This window comes from Pseudorasbora parva, chromosome 5 (assembly GCF_024679245.1).
Source record: "Pseudorasbora parva isolate DD20220531a chromosome 5, ASM2467924v1, whole genome shotgun sequence".
NCBI lineage: Eukaryota > Metazoa > Chordata > Actinopteri > Cypriniformes > Gobionidae > Pseudorasbora > Pseudorasbora parva.
Window position 1 is genome coordinate 41,422,432 of NC_090176.1, and position 22,879 is coordinate 41,445,310.

Below are 22,879 nucleotides of genomic sequence, written 5' to 3' on the forward strand. Positions count from 1 at the left end.
GTGTTTCCAGACTTTTTGGACCCCACTGCAAGTTAAAAAACCCATATCAGTTGACCAATATTCTTAAAGGGGATCTATTATGCCCTTTTACAAAGGGTGCGACGTGCGTCTCAATCAGCTCCATAGTTCAGTAGTCAGGGCACTGATCAGGAAGTCGGACATTCTCAATAGCAAAATCCTTCCAGTGTACTGAAACCATCGCTCCCTAAAAAGTCCCACAATGCACCGTGAAAACAAGGGAGCATCAGTGCTCACTAAGTTCTGAAGATGTCTGTTGAAATCTCATGAACCAACTCACCACACATAATGACACGTTAGATGATCACAAGACATAATGAACGTAATTAACTAACATTTATGGCCAGAATGTTGCAGGGACATGGAACAATCAAAGAATGTATCATAATGTGAACAAACAATTAAGGAATCTGTGCTGCTGTTGTTCATAAATACCAGAAGGGACATTTGTACATTGAGGACATTGCCATGTCGCCGGAAATAGAGCTATTTATTGTCCCAAAGCCAGGGTTCTTTTTAACCGTGCCCAAATTCGTGTACACAATATATTGATTCAAAACCTAGGGAGCTGATTGAGACGCAGTCTTGATTTTGTTTTTGGGGTTGTTTTTTATGCTTGAATGTTCAAAAAACACTTTTTTTTGCATATTGTACATTGCTGCAGCACCTCTCTTCCCAGTCTGTACTGCTGCCTTCACATGCTATTAGAATTATTGTGAATACTAGTTTCCTAGTTAAAAATAATTAGACATAAACATCCCCTCAAGTCAAAATTTGGATGCGATGAGCTCGTTATCATGACTTCAGAAGTGGCAAGTAGGACATTTTCGATAGCAAGTGAAGGCAGCATAATTCCTGTCTCTATGAAGCCCCTCCTTCTGAAAAGCACAATGTAGTCTGATTGGTGTGGTGTGATTGGTCAACCAGGTTTCAACAAACAACTAATGTAACTGAGCCAGGCCTCGTCTTTTTTTTGCGTATACATTATGGAATTCCCAAGCTGACAAAATAAATAAATGCATAAATAAATATATGAAGAAATGTAAAAACATATATATTTATTTTTTCATTTATTTATAATTACCTCAGACAGAAATCGAGCTCTGGCAGTGCTGCAGCTTTGAGGCCACAGTGACACCTTGGAATATTATTAGGTGTACATTACCAGAAGAAAACTCAAGACTACAATCAAGGTGTGTCAGGGAGTTCAGAGACAGTGATATAGAGAATAACACTCTTCGGAATGGACTTTGTGCTTTGTAACTTTGCAGACATTTTTCATACTCAAATAGCAACATTACACACTGAAGAAAGAAAGCTGAAAATGTAAAAAAGGCTAAATAAAAAAAGGCATAATAGGCCCTTACAAATAGATTGTAGCTGTATAGCCCAAATCTCATGGCAGCAGTACCATACCTTGTTGTGGCTCAACGTGATCCTTAACTCAGGCTTAATAACAGCATAGGCCATGAGTAAATTCTGGACCCTCTTCAGTTCCTCTTTGCATTTTTTAGTGTTGGAATAATACTGCCGCCTGACAGGAAGGTTCTTGAACAGATTTGCTGCACACACAGTGGTGCCTGAGGGAAAAGGTATGTTAGAAGCAGTCTGTTCCCATAAATCAAAAGTATTAAAAAAAATGAATTAACAGGCGCCTACCCTCGCCAAGATGTGATGGCTTTTGAGAGACAATCTGCCCGTTGTGATCGACTGAATATTGAATGCTAAAATCATCATCTGTGGTTTTGGTAGTGATGACCACCTAGTAGGTGAAGGAAAGGTCAATTACAGAGGAAGTATGTTCAACATTTGTAATTCACTGATTAAAACGACTCTCATGGGCTCATTGGAGATGCACAATATTTTGGTACCATATAAAAATATAATAAAATAATTTCTGCCAATATTGCATTTTTTTTCATTTATCTGTGTCAAACAATAATTTAATTCCAGCTGATTGGATACTTAATAATTATACACATACATTTGTATTTGTTCCATTATATAGAGACCACACATTCATCTTTTATAACACTAATAATTTCATTGACATTTTAATAATTTAAATATACTTAAATTTATTTTAACAGATCTAAGAAAATTAGGTTTTGAGGGGAAAAATCATATTAGTACATTATAATGTTGTGATGCCAAAATTCATAAAAACTTTTATTAACAAAATTTTGAATAAATTAAAAAAACAATATTCACTGTCAGTCATAATTTTAGAGGATTTTAAAATCAGCCACAATATAACAATTTGTTTATATTATCTCTCAGTTTTAAAATCAGTGCATCTCTATCTAATACAATAAAACAATCAAGATGTAACCTCTGAGATGGCACATATCGATGCCAAAGCTTCTCCTCGGAAGCCGTAAGACTCTAGGTGCTCCAAGTCTTCGTGGCAAGAGATTTTAGATGTGTAGTGTTTTACAGCCATCACAGGAACATCAGTAGCTTTGATTCCAGAACCATTGTCTCTGACTTCAATGCGATCCAATCCATAATTATCCTGGTCACAAGGGAACATTAACAGATTGCATAGCTTTTAACAGTCCACACAAAAATATTTGGCCAATTAGAAATGTATGAAAGTCATTGCACTAGAAACAAAACATCACTAAGTAGCATCTGCAAACTAATGATGCTAGAGCTTATTTCAGCATGATTTTTCTTCACTTTCCTTTAACCAACAGGTCTAAATGTACATTTGAATAGATATATAGAAAAGTCAGATCCCCTCAATGGTTATTATTGAGTACTTCATTCTGTGAAATGAGCTTCGAATGGGAGGGGTGAGAGTTAGGTGACTGCAATTGACAAACTGTCAATTAATAATTGACAATATGTAGTTTTGTAGTACTCAAGACGGGTCTTGGTCTTGTCTTGGTCTCGGACACATTTGTACTTGGTCCTGTCTTGTTCTCAGACTAAAAGGACTCTGGATTTTATCTCAAGACCGATCAAGACCACAACTGTAAGGATTTCACCAAATTGCCAGTACATTGTCTGATTCATTTGTTAACATCATTAATGTGATTTGATGTAAAACTTACTGCTTAAAATGCAAGCAATAACTTCTTTGTAATGTGATTTCCTTTGTTACTGTGCTGCCAGGTTCAAAATTATTGCAAGACTGTCTCAAAAGTGCCCAAAATTTATATAAATGCCCACAAAATTCAAGATATGAATGCAAAAACCTACTTGTATGAGATCTTATTTTGTATGTAACATGATATAATTAAATAATATTACAAGAGCAAGGGAGCTGGTTTCATCAATATGAGCATGAATATGATACGGTTTTCTTTTTTGTTTGTTTTTACAAATGTTCAATAAACCAGAATATTAAGTGACACATTTTAGACACAGTTTCAGACAAGTTTTTGCAAATTCAGCAACACTTTCATTATTAAATTAATCAGCTGTTGCCTGTTTTGAACAAATCAGTTGAATAAATGATTCCGTGATTGTTAAATAATGCCAATGTTTTAATATTAAATTAATCTTAACGTTCATGCAGGTGTTACTGTACCAATTCAGATGCAACTACTGTGCAACTTCTGCAAAACAAAGATTAATTTTATTGATAACAACTCTATAGTCTTATTATTCTACATGTATTTATTGATTAAATAATAATAAAAATTCCCAGACACAGATACCAGATACAGATCTTTTATATAAACTAAAGGAGTGTTGCACATGAACGCCCTCCCATTTAAAAATTTGAATGGGATGAACTGGTCATCACGACTTCATAAATGGGAATTATCCAATTTCCGATAGCACGTGAAGGCGGCATAACTTGTCAGTATGTTAGTTGATTCAACGTGAAATTACCAGTTTAACTTCCAGGCTTGAAGAACCAGCATCAAGTGAATTTTCAGTCAATTCCTTGACGACATTCAGGACAGATGTTATAACCTGAGAGCTGCACAACAGACGCACAGTCTCAGGTGGAAGTGCCTTCATTTTGTGCTCCCTAAGAAGGTGACAACAATGGTCGTGAACCTGTTGAAGTTACAGAAAGTCAGACAAAAAATGCTTTTGGATGGCATGCATTATAGAAGGAAATATATCAGATCAGTAGTGACATTAATAACAGATATGAATAAATTGCCGAATATATTCTAACTTACTTTGCATAAAATGAAATAATCCGTTAAAAGATAGCCAATAAATTAATAACACAAGTGTACTTCACATGTTTTCAACTCGCTTCAGCGACTCGTGAGTCTCGGATATGGCTTAACTGGCGCCTAAATGACGTCATTGTTATTCTCTGCATCGATTGGCTGTTGACTAGTTGTCGTATGTTTTATATATAATACGTATAGATAAATAGATGAAAATTGCATGGCTAGAGCCAATTTAAAAACTAAAAACCCAACCAAAAACAATCATCTATTATAATAGAATGGAACAATGGAAAACGAGCGGCAATTGATACTCAACATATGAAATAAACTATTATAGTAAGACAATGTAGCAACATAAATAGCAGTTTAATGCACAGAACGACCACGGGTGGGTGATTATGGTTACTACCTTTAAAATGTATTTTTAATTGTTATTTAAAGTTTATTAGTCTTTAAATGACATATTTCCTGGTTATTTGTATTTTCTATATAGTAAACCATTTATTATTATTATTATTATTATTATTATTATTATTATTATTATTATTATTATTATTATTATTATTATTATTATTATTAAATAATCACAATCCTCTCCTTAAATTGTAAACATCACGCCTTTAGTGGGTGTGGGGCGTAATTCTCGCGATATTTGCTGTCTTAATCCCGTTAGCTGCGATAGCCTGTGTGCTAGTGGTGTGTGCGCTGTGTGCGGTGAGTCAGCCCACAGTGCGCGCAGCGGAGGCCGGCAGCGCTCCAGCCTGCTTCACCAGAACGCACGTAAGGTACCGTTACTCATCTATCTTATGAAACCAAGTCATTGGAGTCGCTGCTTTGAAACCAAAAATGCCAAAATTGGGCGATAATGGGGTGAATTAATAGCTTTTATTAATGTTTGAGCTGTTTAATTGAAGTAGAGTTAAACAAAAGCAACTGGTGTTTGTTATGAAAGCAGTTGATGCTAAATAAAGAGCATTGCTCATGCGCAAACCTTAAAACAACTTACTATCATAGCACAGACAGGAGGATAAGCGCATTCAAAGAGTGTTAATTAAGTGGTCAAAGCAGAGAAGACAGTGAGATAAGCAGGAATATAAGACAGTGTTTTGTCATGTAGCTGTGCTGCTAACTATATCTGTCATGGACTTGTTTACTGTAACGTTAGCTACTATTGGGAAAACCAACAATAATCAATATCTAATATTTAGGAATTTTTAAATAAATACAAACTGTCTTCTATTTGCACGAAGCTGTTTATGAGCATTGTCACTTCCTCTCATCTGTGTTGTTGTCTCGAGATATTAACATACTACAAATTCTTACACAATCAAAGAGTTATCCATATTTAGGGAAGGTTCATTTGAGTGGTTAGTGACAGATGTTTACATGATCAAGAGTAGTTGGACTTCCGCCTTTGACCTCATGCATTTATTTGTACGAGAATAATAATAAGAGAGAAAATGTTGGCATTTTGTTTCTTTAACTTTCTTACACACACACACACACTTATATATATATATATATATATATATATATATATATATATATATATATATATATATATATATATATATACAAAAGCAAGTGACTTGCTGAGTAGAAACCCGGACAAGTGAAATGATTTTAATGAGAAATCTTGAGATAAGAAAAACACTGAAACAAATACACAGTATATTAGGCAACACTGAACTTTGGCTTTTGAACAGCTGCCTAAACTGTTTACTGTGACGGATAAACCAAACATGCCATGAAATGTCACTTCTACCTTATTTGCTCTTTCAAAGAAGAATTGAACTGTTGCAAATTATTTAAATAAGTGTAGATGGCATGAACAGTAATGCATTACGGCAAAGTACTATGAAGAATTACCCTATTGTAAGTGTGTGAGCATGCTTTGTTGGCATATAGACAAGACCTCATGCTGACTGTAAGATGGCTTCTATTCTTATCAAGTACTTTTCAAACAATAAAATAATTGCGGACCACTTATCAACACACCAAATCTTGAGAGAACTAGCAGTTGCTTCAAAACTATCACCTAGATTGTAGTAGTGCAAAAATTATCATTAATTTGAATGGTTGTATCTTGAATTGACAGTTTTAGATCATTTCATTCTTATTAAATTATTAGACCCTAGAATTATTATTAATAATAATGTTTAATAAAAAAATATATATAATAATTGTAAAACAAACATTTGATTTATTAGTATGCTAATTATTTATTTATACAGTTTTTTTAATACTTTGCAGAATTATTGTATTATTTGACTTGCAATTTCCCTTTTGTCATTTTGCACTGCTATTAACAGAAAAGCAAGATGAACGTCGGCGTGGCCCACAGTGAAGTGAACCCAAACACCCGAGTGATGAACAGTCGGGGGATATGGCTGACATATGCGCTCGGCGTAGGAATGCTTCACATTGTACTGTTGAGCATTCCCTTCTTCAGTGTTCCTGTTGTGTGGACCCTCACAAATGTTATTCACAATTTTGTAAGTGTTCTCTGTTGAATAATCCTTTGTTATATTCCATTTTGTTCCCTTGTCTATGGGTTGTCATTTTCTCAGCAGTGCCCTGCGGCCAGTTGGAGTCTTGACAATTGATGCTTCCTTAGTAGTCTGTGTGTAGCATTGTTATGTAAGGACTCGCTTGCACAAAGATTCAAGGTCAACAGCATGACATCACTGAGCAAGTTTAAGCTCTGTCACATGCTAATGTATGATAACTTGCTCCACAATTAAAGAGAGAAGCTATTCATAGAGATACTGTAATGTTTCAGTCATGAATTGGAAAACACATTTTTGTAAGCATGTTTCTTAAGCCTAGGACACACTAAGCTGACGTTTTGCCATATTTGTGTGCCTATTTACTTTTTCTGGTGTGTTCTGCACCATGCAATTCAGCATGTTGAATCGTCATCTGTGTGAGAGAGAATTCTGATTGGCTGTTCAACTTAGCGAGTCAGTGCACGAGAATAATAACAACTGTTGAAAGCATTATCATTTTACGTCATCATACCTGAGCAATTGAATGTGCAAATATTTTCATAATAACATGAGCCGAGTGTAATGAGCTGATCCGTGTGATTGATATTCAAAATACTAAGCAAGTGCTGCTTTGTTTATAGTTTGTATATCTGCGGTTCTAGTTTCAAGTTCCCTTTTTGAAAGATGAAAATTATATCTGCTGATAAAGACAGATATTTACTTGCATGCAGGCACAGAACGCAAGTGCTAGTTGATATTCACTTTTAGTCCTTTTGATGTGTTCAGCCGCAGCTTTTTGGCCGAGAGGCAACAAAACGGTCAGCTTTCGTCACTGCTAGTTTTTTGACGTTAGCTTGGTGTGTCCCAGGTTTAATGGAGGAAGGGATGATCTAAAGTATATATTCCTTGTCTTTTGAAGCCATACGATAAACAAGGAAAAGACCGTAATTTAGGTCATTGTTCATTGATAATTTTCACCTCCATCAGAGCTCTCAAATCTCATTTGCAATGTTTTGAGACCTGCTGAAAGTTATTATAGTTAAAAGAAAAAGTGTTGCTTGAAATAAAATCAACATGAAATAAAATATTAAATAAAAAAATTAAGCTAAAACTGCAATAAAAAAGTACTATATAGACATAAAAACACAAAAACATATAATAAATAGCATCTATAAAAAAAGTAATATAAAAAAAACTGTTCTTGACTAGTCAAAATGTGCATTCTTAGAGTAGAATGGACGTTAAATTGTCTTCTTATCAAGCGTTATTTAATTTGAAAGAAAAACCAGGGGTGTGTCTCACAAAAGCATCGTAAACAATAAAAAAGAAGATCATAAAACATTTGCCAACAATGGTCTCTATCATCAACTTGGCTCATGATGCTTTTGGGAAACACAGCCTGGGTCTTTAAAGAGAGAGTATTTTTTACTCACCCACTTGTTGTCCCAAACCTGTATGACTTTATTTTTTTTTAGCTATTTTGAGAGAAATGTATGTATGTCTGTTTTTTGGTCCATACAGTGGAAGTCAATTGGTCAGTAATGAAGTGCTGTTTTGGACCTGTTTGATGAAATATTCTTTATCTATCCCTTTGAGCTTAATATTAAGAGGTCCCCCCAATTGTTCTAAACTTTAAGAATGGCGTCCATGACATTTGGATCATCTTTCTGTCTTCCCGCAGGGTATGTATGTGTTTATGCATGCAGTGAAAGGCACGCCATTTGAAACTCCAGACCAGGGCAAGGCAAGACTTCTCACACACTGGGAACAGCTGGACTACGGCGTGCAGTTCACATCATCTAGAAAATTCTTTACAATCTCACCAATCATTTTGTAAGTTGTTGAAATGTATTGCTAAGCATTTTGAACTAAATATCCCCATATGAAACAAAAAAGAAGTTAAATAAATGTTATTGTGACTATATTTTGGTCATTAAAGTGCTCCACCTATACTTTTTTGGATGTTACCTTTCACATAGTTTGTGAATGTTAAAGGTCTGCAAAATGTTAAATATCAAATGGCACTACAAATGCAGTTAGTGTCTCCCGAAGAACCGATTCTGAACTGCCTTAAACGAGTCGTCAGTAATTCAATCTTACTTCCTGCACAAACCTACATAGGTTTGTAACACATTTGCATAATGCCAGCCTATGGGCTTCATTAGCTGTCCACGATCTATGCTTATTTTGACCCGCCCTCAAACAGTAGTTGTAGCTAAGGTCCGGAAGAGTTTAGTTTGTGTTGTCAAGAAGACGCTGTTTTCTGTGCTGCAAAGGCAGATCCACTGTGCATGCACTTCCTGAGGATGGGGACTAGGGCTCGAATTCATATGGTTAAAAAGACAGCATTGTTACTGTTCATGTCCATATTTGTACCAAGCGGCAACCTCCCGCAGTCTCTTTTATAACCCACATCGAAGTGACTTAAACTGCAATTCATCGACTAGCTGCTAGAGACAGGCTTTAAAAGGAAATCAAATCTGTAAAAAATGCCCAACTTTACAGCAGAATTTATTTTTTACTGCCTGGTACAAAAAGAGGTTTTGGTCTATATAGCTAATTTTGCCATTCATGATAACTGCGAAGGGCTTCATTTTTTTTAATAACTTGTGGTCACTTGAATGACAGGTGACTGGTTGTTGAAACCATGGCCATCTAGCTCGACCATAGTGGCAATCCACACTATGGTCGAGCTAGATGGGCGTGGTTTCAACAACCAGGCTCCTCAGCTCGATCCATGTCCCACCTCTTTGCCCATTATTTTTAAGTTATCCGAGAGTGACGTTCTGCCAAGATGGCAACGGCTGGCTTTTAGGCTTCAAAATCCTCTTCGGAAACCTACGGGTGACGTCACGGACACTACGTCCATATTTGTTTTATAGTCTTATGATTTGTACAAGTGCTGAGGAAGCCTCTGGAGTTGAAATTCTGATATGGTAATGCCCGTTTCTTTTCTGACATGCTGTAAGCAGTAGACCAATCACAACAGACTGGGGCCATCTGGCCAATCGGAGCAGAGTGGGCTCTTGGATCTTGTAGCAGATTCTTTATAGAACTGTTTTAGACACTGTGAGAAAAGAGGTTATACTCCTATGTATATTATTAGAAAATAAAAGCGTTTTTGACCTTGGATGCATGTAAAGGTATTGTGCCTGACCCTGAAAACAAAATTAGGAACCTTTAAAATGGCATAATGGAAGCATTTTAAAAATGTGTATAATATCTATATAACATAGAGTATAATATAAAAGAGCCTGTACCGAGTTTGAAATATAACGCTTGTTTTTCTTTTCTTTGCAGATATTTTCTCGCCAGCTTTTACACAAAATACGACACAGCACATTTTGTGATAAACACAGCTTCGCTTTTGAGTGTTCTCATCCCAAAATTGCCACAACTCCATGGAGTCAGGATCTTTGGAATAAACAAGTATTAAAGCCCAGTGTTCAGAGGGCACAGACCAGCTTGGAGCTGTTGCCTGATGTGAGAGAGGAGATAACCCTTTGTACTTTGTACCGCAGTTGTGTACACTTAGCAGTTTTGTACAGTCTGTGAAATTGTGAGTCTCTTTGTTTGATATATCTTGAGAAATTGTAGGGATATGATAGGAGGAGGACAATTCCACAAGCATTAATAACTTAAGATATTTAATGTGTTTTTGTTAGTTGTTTTGTGATCCTTGTGGATCTGGGCTGGCCCAGGTTTCATGGTTAAAGTTTTTTGTTTTGTTTGTTAATTAGTTTTTGTTTTGTTCAAATGTGCTCACAGCTCTGACACACTAAGATAGATTAATGCTTTTAGCGTCACTTCACATTACTGAATACATTCTTAAATAATGCCATGTGTTTTTAAAAAATCATTTGAAAGCCATGAAACCTTTCTGCTATTTCTTGAGTTTTGTTGATGTTATCATTGCTTCCGAGACGAATAAAAACTCAGTTTGCATGATTTCCTGAAAAATATTTATTCAGTCACATTATTATGTATACTTTTGTTTGGTTAATGTCGTAGGGTTTATAAGTGACAATGAAAAAGTTATTAACATTAACAAGAGTTTTTAGGGCTTTTAAGTACTTTCAAGTTCATTAAAGTCAACATGAAATTAAAGATAGAACTTATTTACTTTCTTAATACACGTTTCTGGTCTCATTTTGCATAGTTTGTCACTGCACGTTATTTCAAAGATGTTTTCAACACTTCCTGAAACAAAAAGTTCTTCCCTGCGTTGTTTTATTCAATCAGAAATGGATTGCATTACAGAAAGTTTCATGTTGACTCTTCATTCCATTTCAGTATGTGATTGTAAAACTGGATCATAACCAAGCTCTTGCAAACCGTCATGTTTCTTTGCTTTCGTCTCTGTCATGGTGTTATTGAAGCTGATAAACTGTAACAGACCCATTAAACTATTTAAATCCTTCCATTTTCTGCGAAGGCTCAACTGTGCCAATTGTTTTGTCCTTTTGTTTTGAGAAAAGGTTAGAACATATTATGTGTTGTATGACATGCTGCAAACAAATAAAAATTTGCAAACCATTACAAACCCAGTTGTTTGCTTTTACTAAAAATGATAAAATACACACTACTGTTCAAATTTTTAGGTCAGAAAGACTTAAAAATGTTTTTGCATCATGTTGCATTTATTTGATCAAAATTACTGTAATATTTTAAGATTACAATTTAAAATAACTTTTAAAGGTTAATATATTTTAAAATGTAATTTATTCCTATGATGGCAAATTTGAATTTTTAGTATCATCTCTTCAGTCACATGATCCTTCAGAAATAATTGTAATTCGGATTTCATGCTCAAGAAATAGTTCTTATCAAAATAGAAAAATTTTGTATTGTTTAATATTTTATTTCAAATTTTATTTCATTCTATTTATAATTTTAGCATAAATTTTACTTTTTAAAATTAATATAGTCAAATAAAAAATAATGAAAACAAGATATATCATTATTCACTATAGTTTATGTAAGTGAGGATAGTAAAATAAAGTAAACTGACATACCCAAAGAGTCTTTCGTATCGTATGGTTTTACATACCAGTAAAATTTTATAAAAATGTGGGACCAAAATTATTTTGACACTGACCTGACCATGTTTTAAGTGTTTTTTTCTTTAAAGGCTAATGTGACCTTTTACACCACAGACTGAATAAAATCAAGCATTACTTGTTGATTGGTTGACCTTAATTGATATTATCTAATTGTGTACTTAAATTGAACAGCTGACAACTGATTGTTATCCATTGCGTGCCTTTTTATCAAACTTATCTGACATTGTCAATATCATTTTTTCTGTCAGTTTAGTTCTAGTCTTTTTTTTAACCATTTTTTTTAACCATTTTCTAAACTATAGCAAATAAAATGTGATAATGTGAGAAAATATTAAAGGTGTCTGAATACATTTTGGTTTGACTATATTATATATACTGTATGTTTTTTATTATTATTAAAATTAAAATAATTATATTTAGGATATGCCTTGGTCTGATAATCAAATACAATATTTGAGACAAACAAACTGATTTCATTCCCATAAATGTTTATTATGGTCCTATTAAGAAAAAATATTTGGCTGGAGCTACAAAACAAAACAATTAAAAGTTTAATTTTAATATTGTCTCTTAAGAACAACTTAAAAAATGTTTTAGGTTACTTTTTGTGTAAAGCCTTACATGCATTCAGCATCACCCCTTTAAACACTTCAAAGCGATGATTTAAATCTTTTTTGCAATGAATTTTATACTTGGTTCCCAAGGCACCATCTGCAGAAGGCGCTCCATAAAACACTCTGTTGATTCTTGAGTGGACCAACGCCATTGCACACATCACACAGGGCTCTCGAGTGACATAAAGGTCATATCCCGTGCAGATGTAAGGCTGACCAGTTTCTTTCAAATTGCAGCCATTCCTAAGAGGCTCAGAGCTGCTAAATTGACAGGCTGGATATTTCTCGTAATTGTAGGCGCCTCCTCCTTGCCCACAGGCCACAAGATCAATACAGACCATGACAGCGTGATGGAGCGGCTGAGCTCCACGCTTACAGTCATGACCCACTGCAACAATCCGCTCAGATTCTGGGTCAACAATCACAGCGCCCACCGCATCCATTCCCATCTCCCGACCTGATTTTGCAGCCTGGACAGCTGCTGTCATGTAGCCTTGCATTTTAGCTTTCTGATCGGCAGTAAATAACTGGCCTCTCAGAGCAGACGTCACTTGTTTGTCCTCATGAAATGACGTAGGCCAGTGTTTACTAGCTTTTTCAAACTGCGGTCTGGTCAGTGGAGGATTGGCGGGTATTTCAATAAGGAAAGGTTCCCCTAAACCACTGCAGTCAAAAGACTGTGAGCGAAGCAGATCAGCAAGCATAACTCCTTCGGCCACATCCCTGGCCAAGCACACAATGACCTCTAAAGGATGAGGGCTGCTTTTGTCTTTACAAGCCCTCACTCTTTTTATGTGCTGCAGTCCGAGTAGAGGGTAGATTAGGGAAAGCTCTTTGACCAGGCGAGATGTTTCTCTTTTCTCGATGATGGGTGCTGCGTAGGCTGGCAACAATTCAGTGTCCCGAGACTTCTCATCAGAGAGAACAGGAAGAACCTCCCAGGTGTCACATTCCTCCATAACTTTCCTCTGTTTGGCCCGTGGTTCCATCTTGTTCTATTTATTCAATGGATTGCATTCTGTAGAAGCAGAATGTGACAGTAAATGTTCATGTGCAAGATTCAAGTTTTAAAAAAATATCCTCATATAAATACAGAAAACTATTTTAATATATTGATAATAAATTGTATTATGTATATATATAGTCTGTAACAATAAAACAAATTGACATTTGTTTATGTCAATATGTCAACTACCCAAAAACCATACAAAAATGCATGAATTTTAATTCAGTCATACACGTGGACCTATTAGATCATTACCTTGTTTGAATGAAGCAATGGACGTTAAATTTCAAATAATATTTGAAAATATTCCAACAAACTATTACATGTTGTCAGCCAACTTATGAAGATTTTATCTGTGTAATATTCATAGACAGTAAAAGAAATGGACGGAGCGTTCCCATTGACTTCTACGGCGTTCAGTGAAGTCAACCTAGGGGCACTCACTTCCTGATGGCTGAGCGAACTGCGCAGGCTCAGACTGAGCTTGACGACGTAGATGTGACGTGAGCCTCCTGTCTGACAGCTGTAGGTCTTCTAGTAGTTGTGGAAAGTGAAATCTGAATCACGTTGTTTAAATATTTTCTCCCGTTGCTTTTGGCTCACTAGGGGCTTCTCCCCATTCTTCTCCCTTGACTTTATCAGACTTTATGTCTCCACGTCCCCCCGACTGCCTCATAGACAGTCAAAGATTGCCTGCGAGCGTCTCCTCAGGTCTATACGGTAATTTCTCAACTGTGCGACAGAGTCGCGTTGGTTATGACGCAATCGTTAGCCTATTTTTACAAAAACAGCTTCTACGGGGCGATAGTGTAAGATACAAGGTAATGGAGCCTTTTATGCATTGTCGTGTTTCTTTAGAAATAAACAATAGACAAATGGAGTCTTTAAACGCCTCAGATGTAAAGTTATTCACTGTCAAAGTGACTCAAAAATGAATGGGAGTCAATGGGATGCTAACAGCAGGTGATGGCTTGGTTAGCAATGGCAGCCCCTATGGGTGGAACGCTTTCCGAGCGCTAGATTACCCCCTTGGTAATATTCGTGTAAAACATCTCTCCCATGTGAGTCCTCATTCCACCTTGTATTATTTTCCGACTGGAAACAAGCACCCAATAATGGTTCCTATATGTTGCTCTTTATTTTGGTCGTATGTCAATAATAATACCGTAGCTAATTTACTCATATTTATACATTTTATTCCTTTATTTATTATAAACCACAGACATCTTTTTTAGACGGAATTTATAATGTACAACTTAAAGGAAAACTAACGGAACCTAACTTCGCTTGTTGTGAGTAGGACGTATTTATATGTGACGTTTCGTTTCCTACAGGGTCATGAATGAACTATTACAAGAAAATACCAGTTTAGAAGTTTTCTTGAATTGTTGAAACGTGTGTGATCTTTCGGATTGTTAAAGCGTACAGTGTTGACGACAGTGAATTGTCAGTGTTATCAGAATGTTTCCATGTGTTTTGAATGGACCTGTCCGGTGCTGGATGAAGCACAGCACTTCCATAAGAGCCTTCACTGCAGTGCGCCCTAGGTTCGTTTTGGGGATTGAGACGAGCTGCGATGAGACAGGAGCGGCTGTGCTGGACGAGACTGGAATCATTTTGGGGGAATCTCTGCATTCTCAGAAACAGGCACACCTGGAGTAAGTCATAAACTTCATAACACTTACCTCAGTTGAGACATAGACTAACACTTTACTTGTTTTCAATATCTTAAAGGGGCAGTTCTGTAGTTTACGACATTCTGTAGTTATTTATTCACAATCACAGTTCCTAAACTTCAAAAAAATATTTTTGCAATTTACTATTGTAGTATTTATTCATTTTTTGGAATTGGCTTTTTAAAAATATATTTACAGTGTTCATTTTAGTTCAAGTTTTAGTCATTTTTTTAAATGTTTTTCAACATTTGTATTAGTTTTTTTTTTTTTTTTTTTTAATATTTTTTGATATTTATTTTAGTTTTAGTAATTTTATGCACCATGTTGTATTTTTGTAGTAAAATATCCAGAAACCACTAGTTATATATTTTGTTCAGTTAAAGTTCTTACAATGCCCAAAATGTTTCCTACTATTTGTAAATTGTGAGAAAATTGCTATTTTAACCAAGGAGCCTGGGCGTCAGGGGGAGTGGCCTGTCACCCTCGGTTTCCGGTTTTATTTGGCAGAAATGCTTTACTCTTACTATAGCAGCCACTGAGCAAACTCACAGAGTAATGTCATAACATAATTTAAAAAACATTTAAATGTATCTAATGTGATAAACAGAGCTGCGTTACCTCATACTCATGTCATAACCAGAAAAGCGAAAATGGCTCCCGTGTCTCTGTGCCTTCATAATAAAAGTCCTGCTGCTCGCGAGGCGTTTGTTTGTATAACAATCGCTTCAGCGGCCTTGTTCAGCTCCCACAACACTCGGTCTTGCTCTGCTTCATACTACAGTAATGTTACTGCATCCATGAACATGATTTCTGCCTGAGGCCTATTTTCCACAGGCTGTGAGGTGAAGAACACACATCCCAATATTCTGAGCTCAAACTTGCCATCATCAAACTATTGCTGTGTCCCAATTCGCTTATTTATACTACGTCCTAAAAGTATATACTCTTTTTGTGAAGAAAAAGTATATACTTTTGTGTGTGTAGCAGAACATATGCAAGCTTCAGGACGTACTACTTCGCCATCTTTTACGGACTCTGTCGCTTAGTTCCGTGCACTGCCCTGCAAGTCATCGTCAGATTCGTCACAGTTCAAATCCTCCACATTCAGTTTAATCTCCTACCGTATGGGAGAGAAATGTAGCCGCTTGTTGATCTGCCATTTGTGGGTCTTTAACGCAGAGACTCTCCTCATGTTTTTGCAGTTTAAATATAATGATGCATTTAAAAGTTAATGGCCAAACGTGTCATTACAAAAGTTCACTGCTGCAGGTGAAGTATAATGTGGACAACACTGAATAAATATATTGTTGTCAGGTTAAATATTGATAGTTGGTCACTCAAACCCCTTTATCTAAACTTCTCTACTTAAACGTCGGACTAGCACATCCGTCATGTTTGTAGTTTTTTAACGCTTTTTATCCACGTGTATTGTTCTAATCGAATCCTCATCCAACTCTCAATGGGTTGTGGGAAATATTAGCCATTAGAGTGCCCATCGATCCATACTTCGAATTCGGACCGGAAATAGTAAACCATCCGGGTATCTTTGGAATACTCTTTTCAACATACTACGATTTGGGACATACTATCCATGCTAAATAGTATTCGAAAATGTTAGTATGCGAATTGGGACACGGGGTAAGCCTTTGTTTTGAACAGGCAACCTATAGTGGACAGAAAAATAGCTTTAATGGTCACTTCAGACATAAATAATAATAATAAATTTTATTTATAATGCACGTTATATTAAACAAAATCTCAAAGTGCTACATAATTAAAAACAATCAACAACAATAAATAAATAAATAAGTAAATGAATAAAATAAATAAAACTGAAAAAAAAAATAAAGAAGTAACAAGTCAATTAAAAGCTCTTCATGTTCATTTAACTTATATATATATATATATATATATATATATATATATATATATATATATATATATATATATATATATATATATATATATATATATATATATATATATATATATATATATATATATATAATAATTTTAAGTTTTTTCGCTTTAAGTTTTTTTAGGTCTATGTATACAATCTAAAAAATAAAATAAAATAAACAAAAGTTTTATGCCTAAAATAATATGCCTACAATGTACAATTTGATTTTTATATTTTACACTTTATACTATTTTAAACGGTATAAAAATAATGATGTAATTACTGCTGTGTTTTAATTGCTCATTTGATGAGTAATTCATTTAAATTTAATTTGATATTTTTAATTGCAGCACGGGTGGAATTATCCCACCTGTGGCCCAACGCCTACACAGAGAAAACATCTGTAGAGTTGTCCAGGAGGCCTTAGACAGAAGTGGTATTGAACCCAATGAACTCACAGCTGTGGCCACAACAGTAAAGCCCGGTCTCTCCCTCAGCCTCGGGATCGGCTTGGATTTCAGTCTGAAGTTTGTGAGACTACATGAAAAGCCTTTCATCCCTATACACCATATGGAAGCCCATGCCCTTACTGTAAGAATGCTGCACCCCTTAGACTTCCCTTTTCTTGTGCTCCTTGTCTCTGGGGGTCATACTCTTCTTGCACTGGCCAAAGGAATCGATGAGTTTCTTCTTCTGGGGAAAACATTGGATTCAGCAGCTGGGGATGCTTTAGATAAGGTATCAGGATATGGTTTCACATTCAAATACAAGATAAGGTGTATGATGTTTGTCGATATTAACTCTTTATCTTTCCTTTCAACAATAGATTGCTAGAAGTCTTGCTCTTAGGAATCACCCAGAGTGTTCGACTTTGAGTGGCGGACAAGCCATAGAGCTTCTGGCGAAAGAGGGCAATCGACTCGCGTTCCATTTCAAGACGCCATTGGGGCAGATGTACGACTGCAATTTCTCTTTTTCTGGTTTAAGAAACCAGGTGACAATGGCAATTAAGAAAAAAGAGAGGGAAGAAGGTAATTTATCTGTTTATTTTAAACAATAGAACAGGTTATTTTCCGAAACCTAGTGAGCTGCCTTTTAAGGACTGAAATGGCATCTTTTCTGGGTAGTAACTAAATATGTGTCATCTAGATTACGTAATCAGATTTCTAAAATGAAATGCTTGCAATTGATTATATTACATTTTAAAATACTTGTACTCAGACCACAATACCTTTTTATTGATTACATGATTACTCAATATTCACAGTCATTTATTCATAATTCAATTTCATTGGAAAAATCCTGCAATATGTTTAATGCATGTTGCTTTGTTGATAACAGAGAGGAATACATTTTCTCTCATTGCATTTTTCAATCATCATGCTTCAAGATTATTCTATTCAAATCTTTTTTTTCTGTATAAATTAATTCTTTATATATTTATAATCCAAAAGCCTCTTGCTCTATCTGCCAGCTTGTGCATTATGGGACTGTCGTCTTTATCTTCCACTAGAATTTGGAAGGATTAGACGATATCTACAGTTTGGAACCTTACCTGCATCTGTAGTAGCACCTATGATGCTTAAAATACTGCCTAGGTAGGCAGCTCACTAGGTTTTTTTGTGTCTCAAATCTCACATTTGATTTGACATTCAATACAATTATTACAATTTTATTTAGTATTATATTAACTGTAAGACGATGTTATGTTTCCTCAGGTCTTGAAACAGGACAGTTATTATCATGTGTAAAAGACATCGCCGCTGCCTCACAACACACCGTGGCATCTCATTTAGCCAAACGAACACATCGTGCCATTTTGTTCTGTAAATCCAAAGGTCTTCTACCACAGCACAATCCAACTCTGGTAAGTTCACAGCACCCCAGGACTCGGTTGTGGCATTTCATATTAAAGAGGCCATATTCTGCCCTTTTACTAAGTTTTGGGCCAGATTTACGAACAGCTTGCGTCAGTACAAACCCTTTACTATTGGGATTTACTAAAGACATGCAGTGAAAATGTGCACTGAAAGGGCATGGACAGGGGTATTTTTGTGGTTTACCTTATTGCAGTGCAATATTATTTAAATAAATTATGCTAGTTGATTTACTAAGGTTTTCGATGGTCAATTTACTGGTATTTGCGGCATTTACCGGTCAAAAAAAGCATGTCTTGAACCAGAAACTAATTTCCAGCTGCGTCTGTGTTCTGTAATTTGCACGTCGTCAGTAGATCACACGGAGAACTTTCCACTCCCATCTGCACTTTTATGGAATTGCGCACTCATGCTAATTTGCCATGTTTAGTAAATCTGACACTTGGTTTTGATTTAGGGGTATACTAGAATAGGTATTCATGCTTATAGATTTAAAAACAACATTATTTTTCACATATGTTACATTGTTGCAGCACCTGACTTACCAGTCTGCCAGTAATGCTCTGTTTAGTTCTATGAAGCCCCTCCTTCTAGACAGTGCAGTATGCTCTGATTGGTAGTCTGGACCAGGGTTTTGTGATTGGTACTGCTTGTAACTGAACTGCTTCGAGCGCGTTTCATAAATGTCCATGCCCCTTACAATCACGGAATTTAAACAGGCCTCACCGCTTTTTGTACATTTTTGCATCTACCTTGGGCAGGATTTATTTAAATAAGGAATATTATAACGTGAACATTCCCAGAAGAAAATTAAAGACTACAATTAAGGCATTTCAGGGAGTTCAGAATGATAATGATATATAATCATGATATATAAATTTATTTGTATATGATATATATTATTATATTAATGATATATAAAATTATTTGTAACTTTGCAGATCTTTTTCATGCTCAAATAGCAACATTACACGCTAAAGAAAGTTGTAAAAAAGCATAATACCGGTATGTCCTTTTTAAAATTAACCTTAGCTTCATGTGACCATTTTATAACTTTCAAAAAGCTTCAACCAATAAACTCCTTCTGTAAATTGACATTTGGAAAAAATTCCACTCTGGCCTTTTTATCCCAACCAAAAATTCAACTCTTCCTCTTTTGCCCCTCTATAGGTTGTGTCAGGAGGAGTAGCAAGTAATGAATACATCAGACAGACTCTGAAAATCGTCACAGATGCCACTGGGTTGCATCTACTTTGCCCTCCATCAAAGCTTTGCACTGATAATGGAGTCATGATTGCATGGTAAGGTGATAACACTGGTGCACATTACCTTACAGCCTCGATTACATGCATAAGAGACACTGACTTTTGTTCCACACTACTGTTCTTAGGAATGGCATAGAGAGACTAAAGCAAGGAAAAGGGATCATGTCCCATACAGAAGAGGTCAAATATGAACCCAAGTAAGTTAAAATTGCATTTGCTTTATTTAAGAAATTGTACCCATTTATGGTTTCAATGCATTTTATAGCATATGGGTCTTATTGTGCACAAATTTAACAGTTCATATCGTTTTTAGGTAAAGGTAAAAATAAAGAAATAAATCATCAAAATGTAGTAACTTGCTCTGCCTATTTGTTTTTAACCTCCTGGGTCCATGGACTAGAGGTCTTCACGGGTCCAAAAATTCGCACCCGAACCCGAAGAGACCCGCAATGTTCAACACAGACCCGACCCGGACCCGTCTATTATTTCAAAAACTGGACCCGGACCCGTGCAGATCCGAAAAATGCGAAAAATATATTACCCGGAACCGACATGGACCCGTCTATTATTTGATAGCTGGAACCGAACCCGCCGGGAAGACACAGACGCGACTGGACCCGATTGTCTCATATTACACAATATAACGTTACTGCTGTTAACAAGTTAATGAACAAGCTGCGAAAAATAACTTTGTCTCAGTCAGCCTACCTAACGATATAGCCGTTGTCTCCCTTGTACCTTGATTGTGATGTATTACAATATTCCTCATTAATTGTTCCAACTCCAAGCATGCTTAATTCACTCATTTCAGCTGTAAAAGTCAATTTTATTTCACAGTGACGGATATGAGTTAATTCGCATAATAACTTTGACTGTTTGCCCTTTTGAACTAATAACTATTGCTCGTTTAGTGCCATGGCCGCTTGCGTTACCATTATTTATTTGCCATAATCTCTCTGAGTCTGACTAGCAGAACTTTAAGATTAAACAAGACGGTTCATTCATATTATTCATAAGTCATTACAGTCACTGCGGTCTGCGGAAGCTCGGGTCGCCATAGAAACATGACACGCGCTTGAGACTGCACTCGCGCGTCAGCTGGAGCAACCTGAAATATGAACCTTTTTTTACGCAATTAACGCATCACAGAAAACATTTATGTGACAGTTCACCTGAGGTCTTGTTGCTGATTTGAAATATATTCTTGAGTACATTATTACCGCGCGCATGCATTAAATCTGCCCGCTTTCTAAAAGGCTGAGAGAGCGCCCTTGCGAGAGAGAGAGAGAGAGAGAGAGAGAGAGAGAGAGAGAGAGAGAGAGAGAGAGAGAGAGAGAGAGAGCGCTTGTGTTTTTGTTGTTGTGTATTTCTAAACCTCATTTCCCGGCTCACACGTTTCTTATCCTAATTTAGCAATTTGTAAGTTACACAAAACACACAAGCCGCGCTGACTCTCACGGCCAGGTGTTCTCCGAGTCCGATTGACGTATTACATAGGCGACAACATTAACAGACCCGGGAACCGAAGTAATAGATTAGGACCCGACCCGGACCCGGCTGACCATTTAAAAAATAGACCCGAACCCGTACGGGTCCCGGGTCGGATCCCGGGTCCACGGGTCTCGGGTGCCCCGTGAAGACCTCTACCATGGACCCTTTTCACAGATTGTGATGTCGCGTTTTAACAGTCATCAGCATCATAAATCCTGCATAATTTTTTATATTCATTCATTTATAACTCTACACTTACGTGTTATATTACTTTTGCATCAAATTACAATAAACTACCGGTAGTTAATGCTGCTGTGAGGGTGTTTCTAATACAGCGGGAGTGTCTGTAAAATTTAAAACAGTTTCTACTTGAAAGTTGTGAAAACGCTATTGTGTTTTTTTTTTTGCAATTTATATTCACTGGAAATATATTCGAATGATCGTGCTTTCCCCCAAGTGGGAGTGGCCACGTAGGGCAGCGAAGCAAGTGCATTCTGGGAGTTGTTGTCTTTCATCCCCATGAGACAAAAATACATTTTCTGTCTTTTCTCAGTCTAGAAGGCACCAAATTCAAAAATAATTTCACATTTCTACTAAATTAATAACCCAGTTTAAATACAAAACGTAATGCTAAATCACTGAAGTAACCCTTTAAAATAGTCATTGCTACAGTGAAGTTTACCCTCTAAGTCGACTTCCACTTCTGAGAAACCCGGACATGTGAAAAGTTTCAATTTTAGAATGTAAAGTCCACTTGGATAAAATCCAACTTTGTTATTTCCCATTAAATGTCATTTTACTCAAAAATATATAAAATTACAGAAATAAAACTGCATTTTGTGTTTACTGTAAACGTTTATTTTAGCCATTCTATATACTAATAAGATTATATACTGTTCTCTACAAAATTTCTCAAATTGATTTAAAAGACTATACTTATACTATAAAATATTAATTTAAATTTTTGCTCAAATTGTCATCCTGATTTTATTACATTTTTTCATTAAAAAAGAAAGAAAAAAAGCACAGTTAATGCAATTTTAGTATTAGACTTTTGGACCCTATTTTATTTGATAATAACTGTTCCGACTTCTTTTTTTTAGGGCACCACTTGGATTAGACATCACTTCAGAAGTTAAAGATGCTGCAATCAAAGTTCCACCATTAAAACTGAGGATAAACTCTTGACATGTGTTGTAAGGGCATTTGCGGCTCATTAATAAATGACTGTTTATTTAAAGAAATATGAATGTTTCTGTTTTGCATATGCGTTTTGTTCAATGCATAAGATGTCATTTTTCTTCCATCACGTTTTGGTGTGAATAGCTGTGCCAG

General features: G+C 35.9%; 4 protein-coding genes across 7 annotated transcripts in view; 2 read left to right on the forward strand and 2 right to left on the reverse strand.

The window, feature by feature from the left end:
- pms1 (PMS1 homolog 1, mismatch repair system component) overlaps window positions 1-4,302 on the reverse strand; it is a 42,408-nt gene extending 38,106 nt beyond the window's left edge. For 2 of the 3 annotated variants that reach the window (XM_067445104.1, XM_067445102.1), the window contains exons 1-5: window positions 4,164-4,302; window positions 3,865-4,035; window positions 2,351-2,533; window positions 1,678-1,780; window positions 1,435-1,598 (exon numbers count right to left, since the gene is read on the reverse strand). In XM_067445104.1, coding sequence (XP_067301205.1) covers window positions 1,435-1,598; window positions 1,678-1,780; window positions 2,351-2,533; window positions 3,865-3,996 — 582 coding nt within the window. In that variant the 5' untranslated portion in view covers window positions 3,997-4,035; window positions 4,164-4,302. The remainder of the gene's footprint in view (window positions 1-1,434; window positions 1,599-1,677; window positions 1,781-2,350; window positions 2,534-3,864; window positions 4,036-4,163) is intronic. The other variant, XM_067445103.1, reaches the window with a different exon arrangement.
- A 487-nt stretch (window positions 4,303-4,789) lies between these two features.
- Window positions 4,790-11,195, forward strand: ormdl1 (ORMDL sphingolipid biosynthesis regulator 1). Of its 2 annotated transcripts, none has more exons than XM_067444331.1 (4): window positions 4,790-4,948; window positions 6,476-6,658; window positions 8,334-8,485; window positions 9,953-11,195. In XM_067444331.1, exons 2-4 carry the CDS (start codon window positions 6,485-6,487, stop codon window positions 10,086-10,088), a joined length of 462 nt encoding a protein of 153 aa, XP_067300432.1. In that variant the 5' UTR covers window positions 4,790-4,948; window positions 6,476-6,484; the 3' UTR covers window positions 10,089-11,195. The 2 variants fall into 2 exon arrangements, with proteins under 2 accessions (XP_067300432.1, XP_067300433.1); XM_067444332.1 differs by having other exon boundaries at window positions 4,793-4,943.
- A 449-nt stretch (window positions 11,196-11,644) lies between these two features.
- On the reverse strand, window positions 11,645-13,701 carry adat3 (adenosine deaminase tRNA specific 3). The gene is made up of 2 exons (XM_067445105.1): window positions 13,591-13,701; window positions 11,645-13,347 (listed from the first exon to the last, which is right to left on the reverse strand). Exon 2 carries the CDS (start codon window positions 13,316-13,318, stop codon window positions 12,314-12,316), a length of 1,005 nt encoding a protein of 334 aa, XP_067301206.1. The 5' UTR covers window positions 13,319-13,347; window positions 13,591-13,701; the 3' UTR covers window positions 11,645-12,313.
- A 954-nt stretch (window positions 13,702-14,655) lies between these two features.
- On the forward strand, window positions 14,656-22,784 carry osgepl1 (O-sialoglycoprotein endopeptidase-like 1). The gene is made up of 7 exons (XM_067444336.1): window positions 14,656-14,993; window positions 17,262-17,649; window positions 17,738-17,942; window positions 18,630-18,778; window positions 19,959-20,089; window positions 20,179-20,250; window positions 22,648-22,784. The coding sequence occupies exons 1-7, from the start codon at window positions 14,797-14,799 to the stop codon at window positions 22,730-22,732; spliced, it is 1,227 nt and encodes a 408-aa protein (XP_067300437.1). The 5' UTR covers window positions 14,656-14,796; the 3' UTR covers window positions 22,733-22,784.
- Window positions 22,785-22,879: the final 95 nt, after the last annotated feature.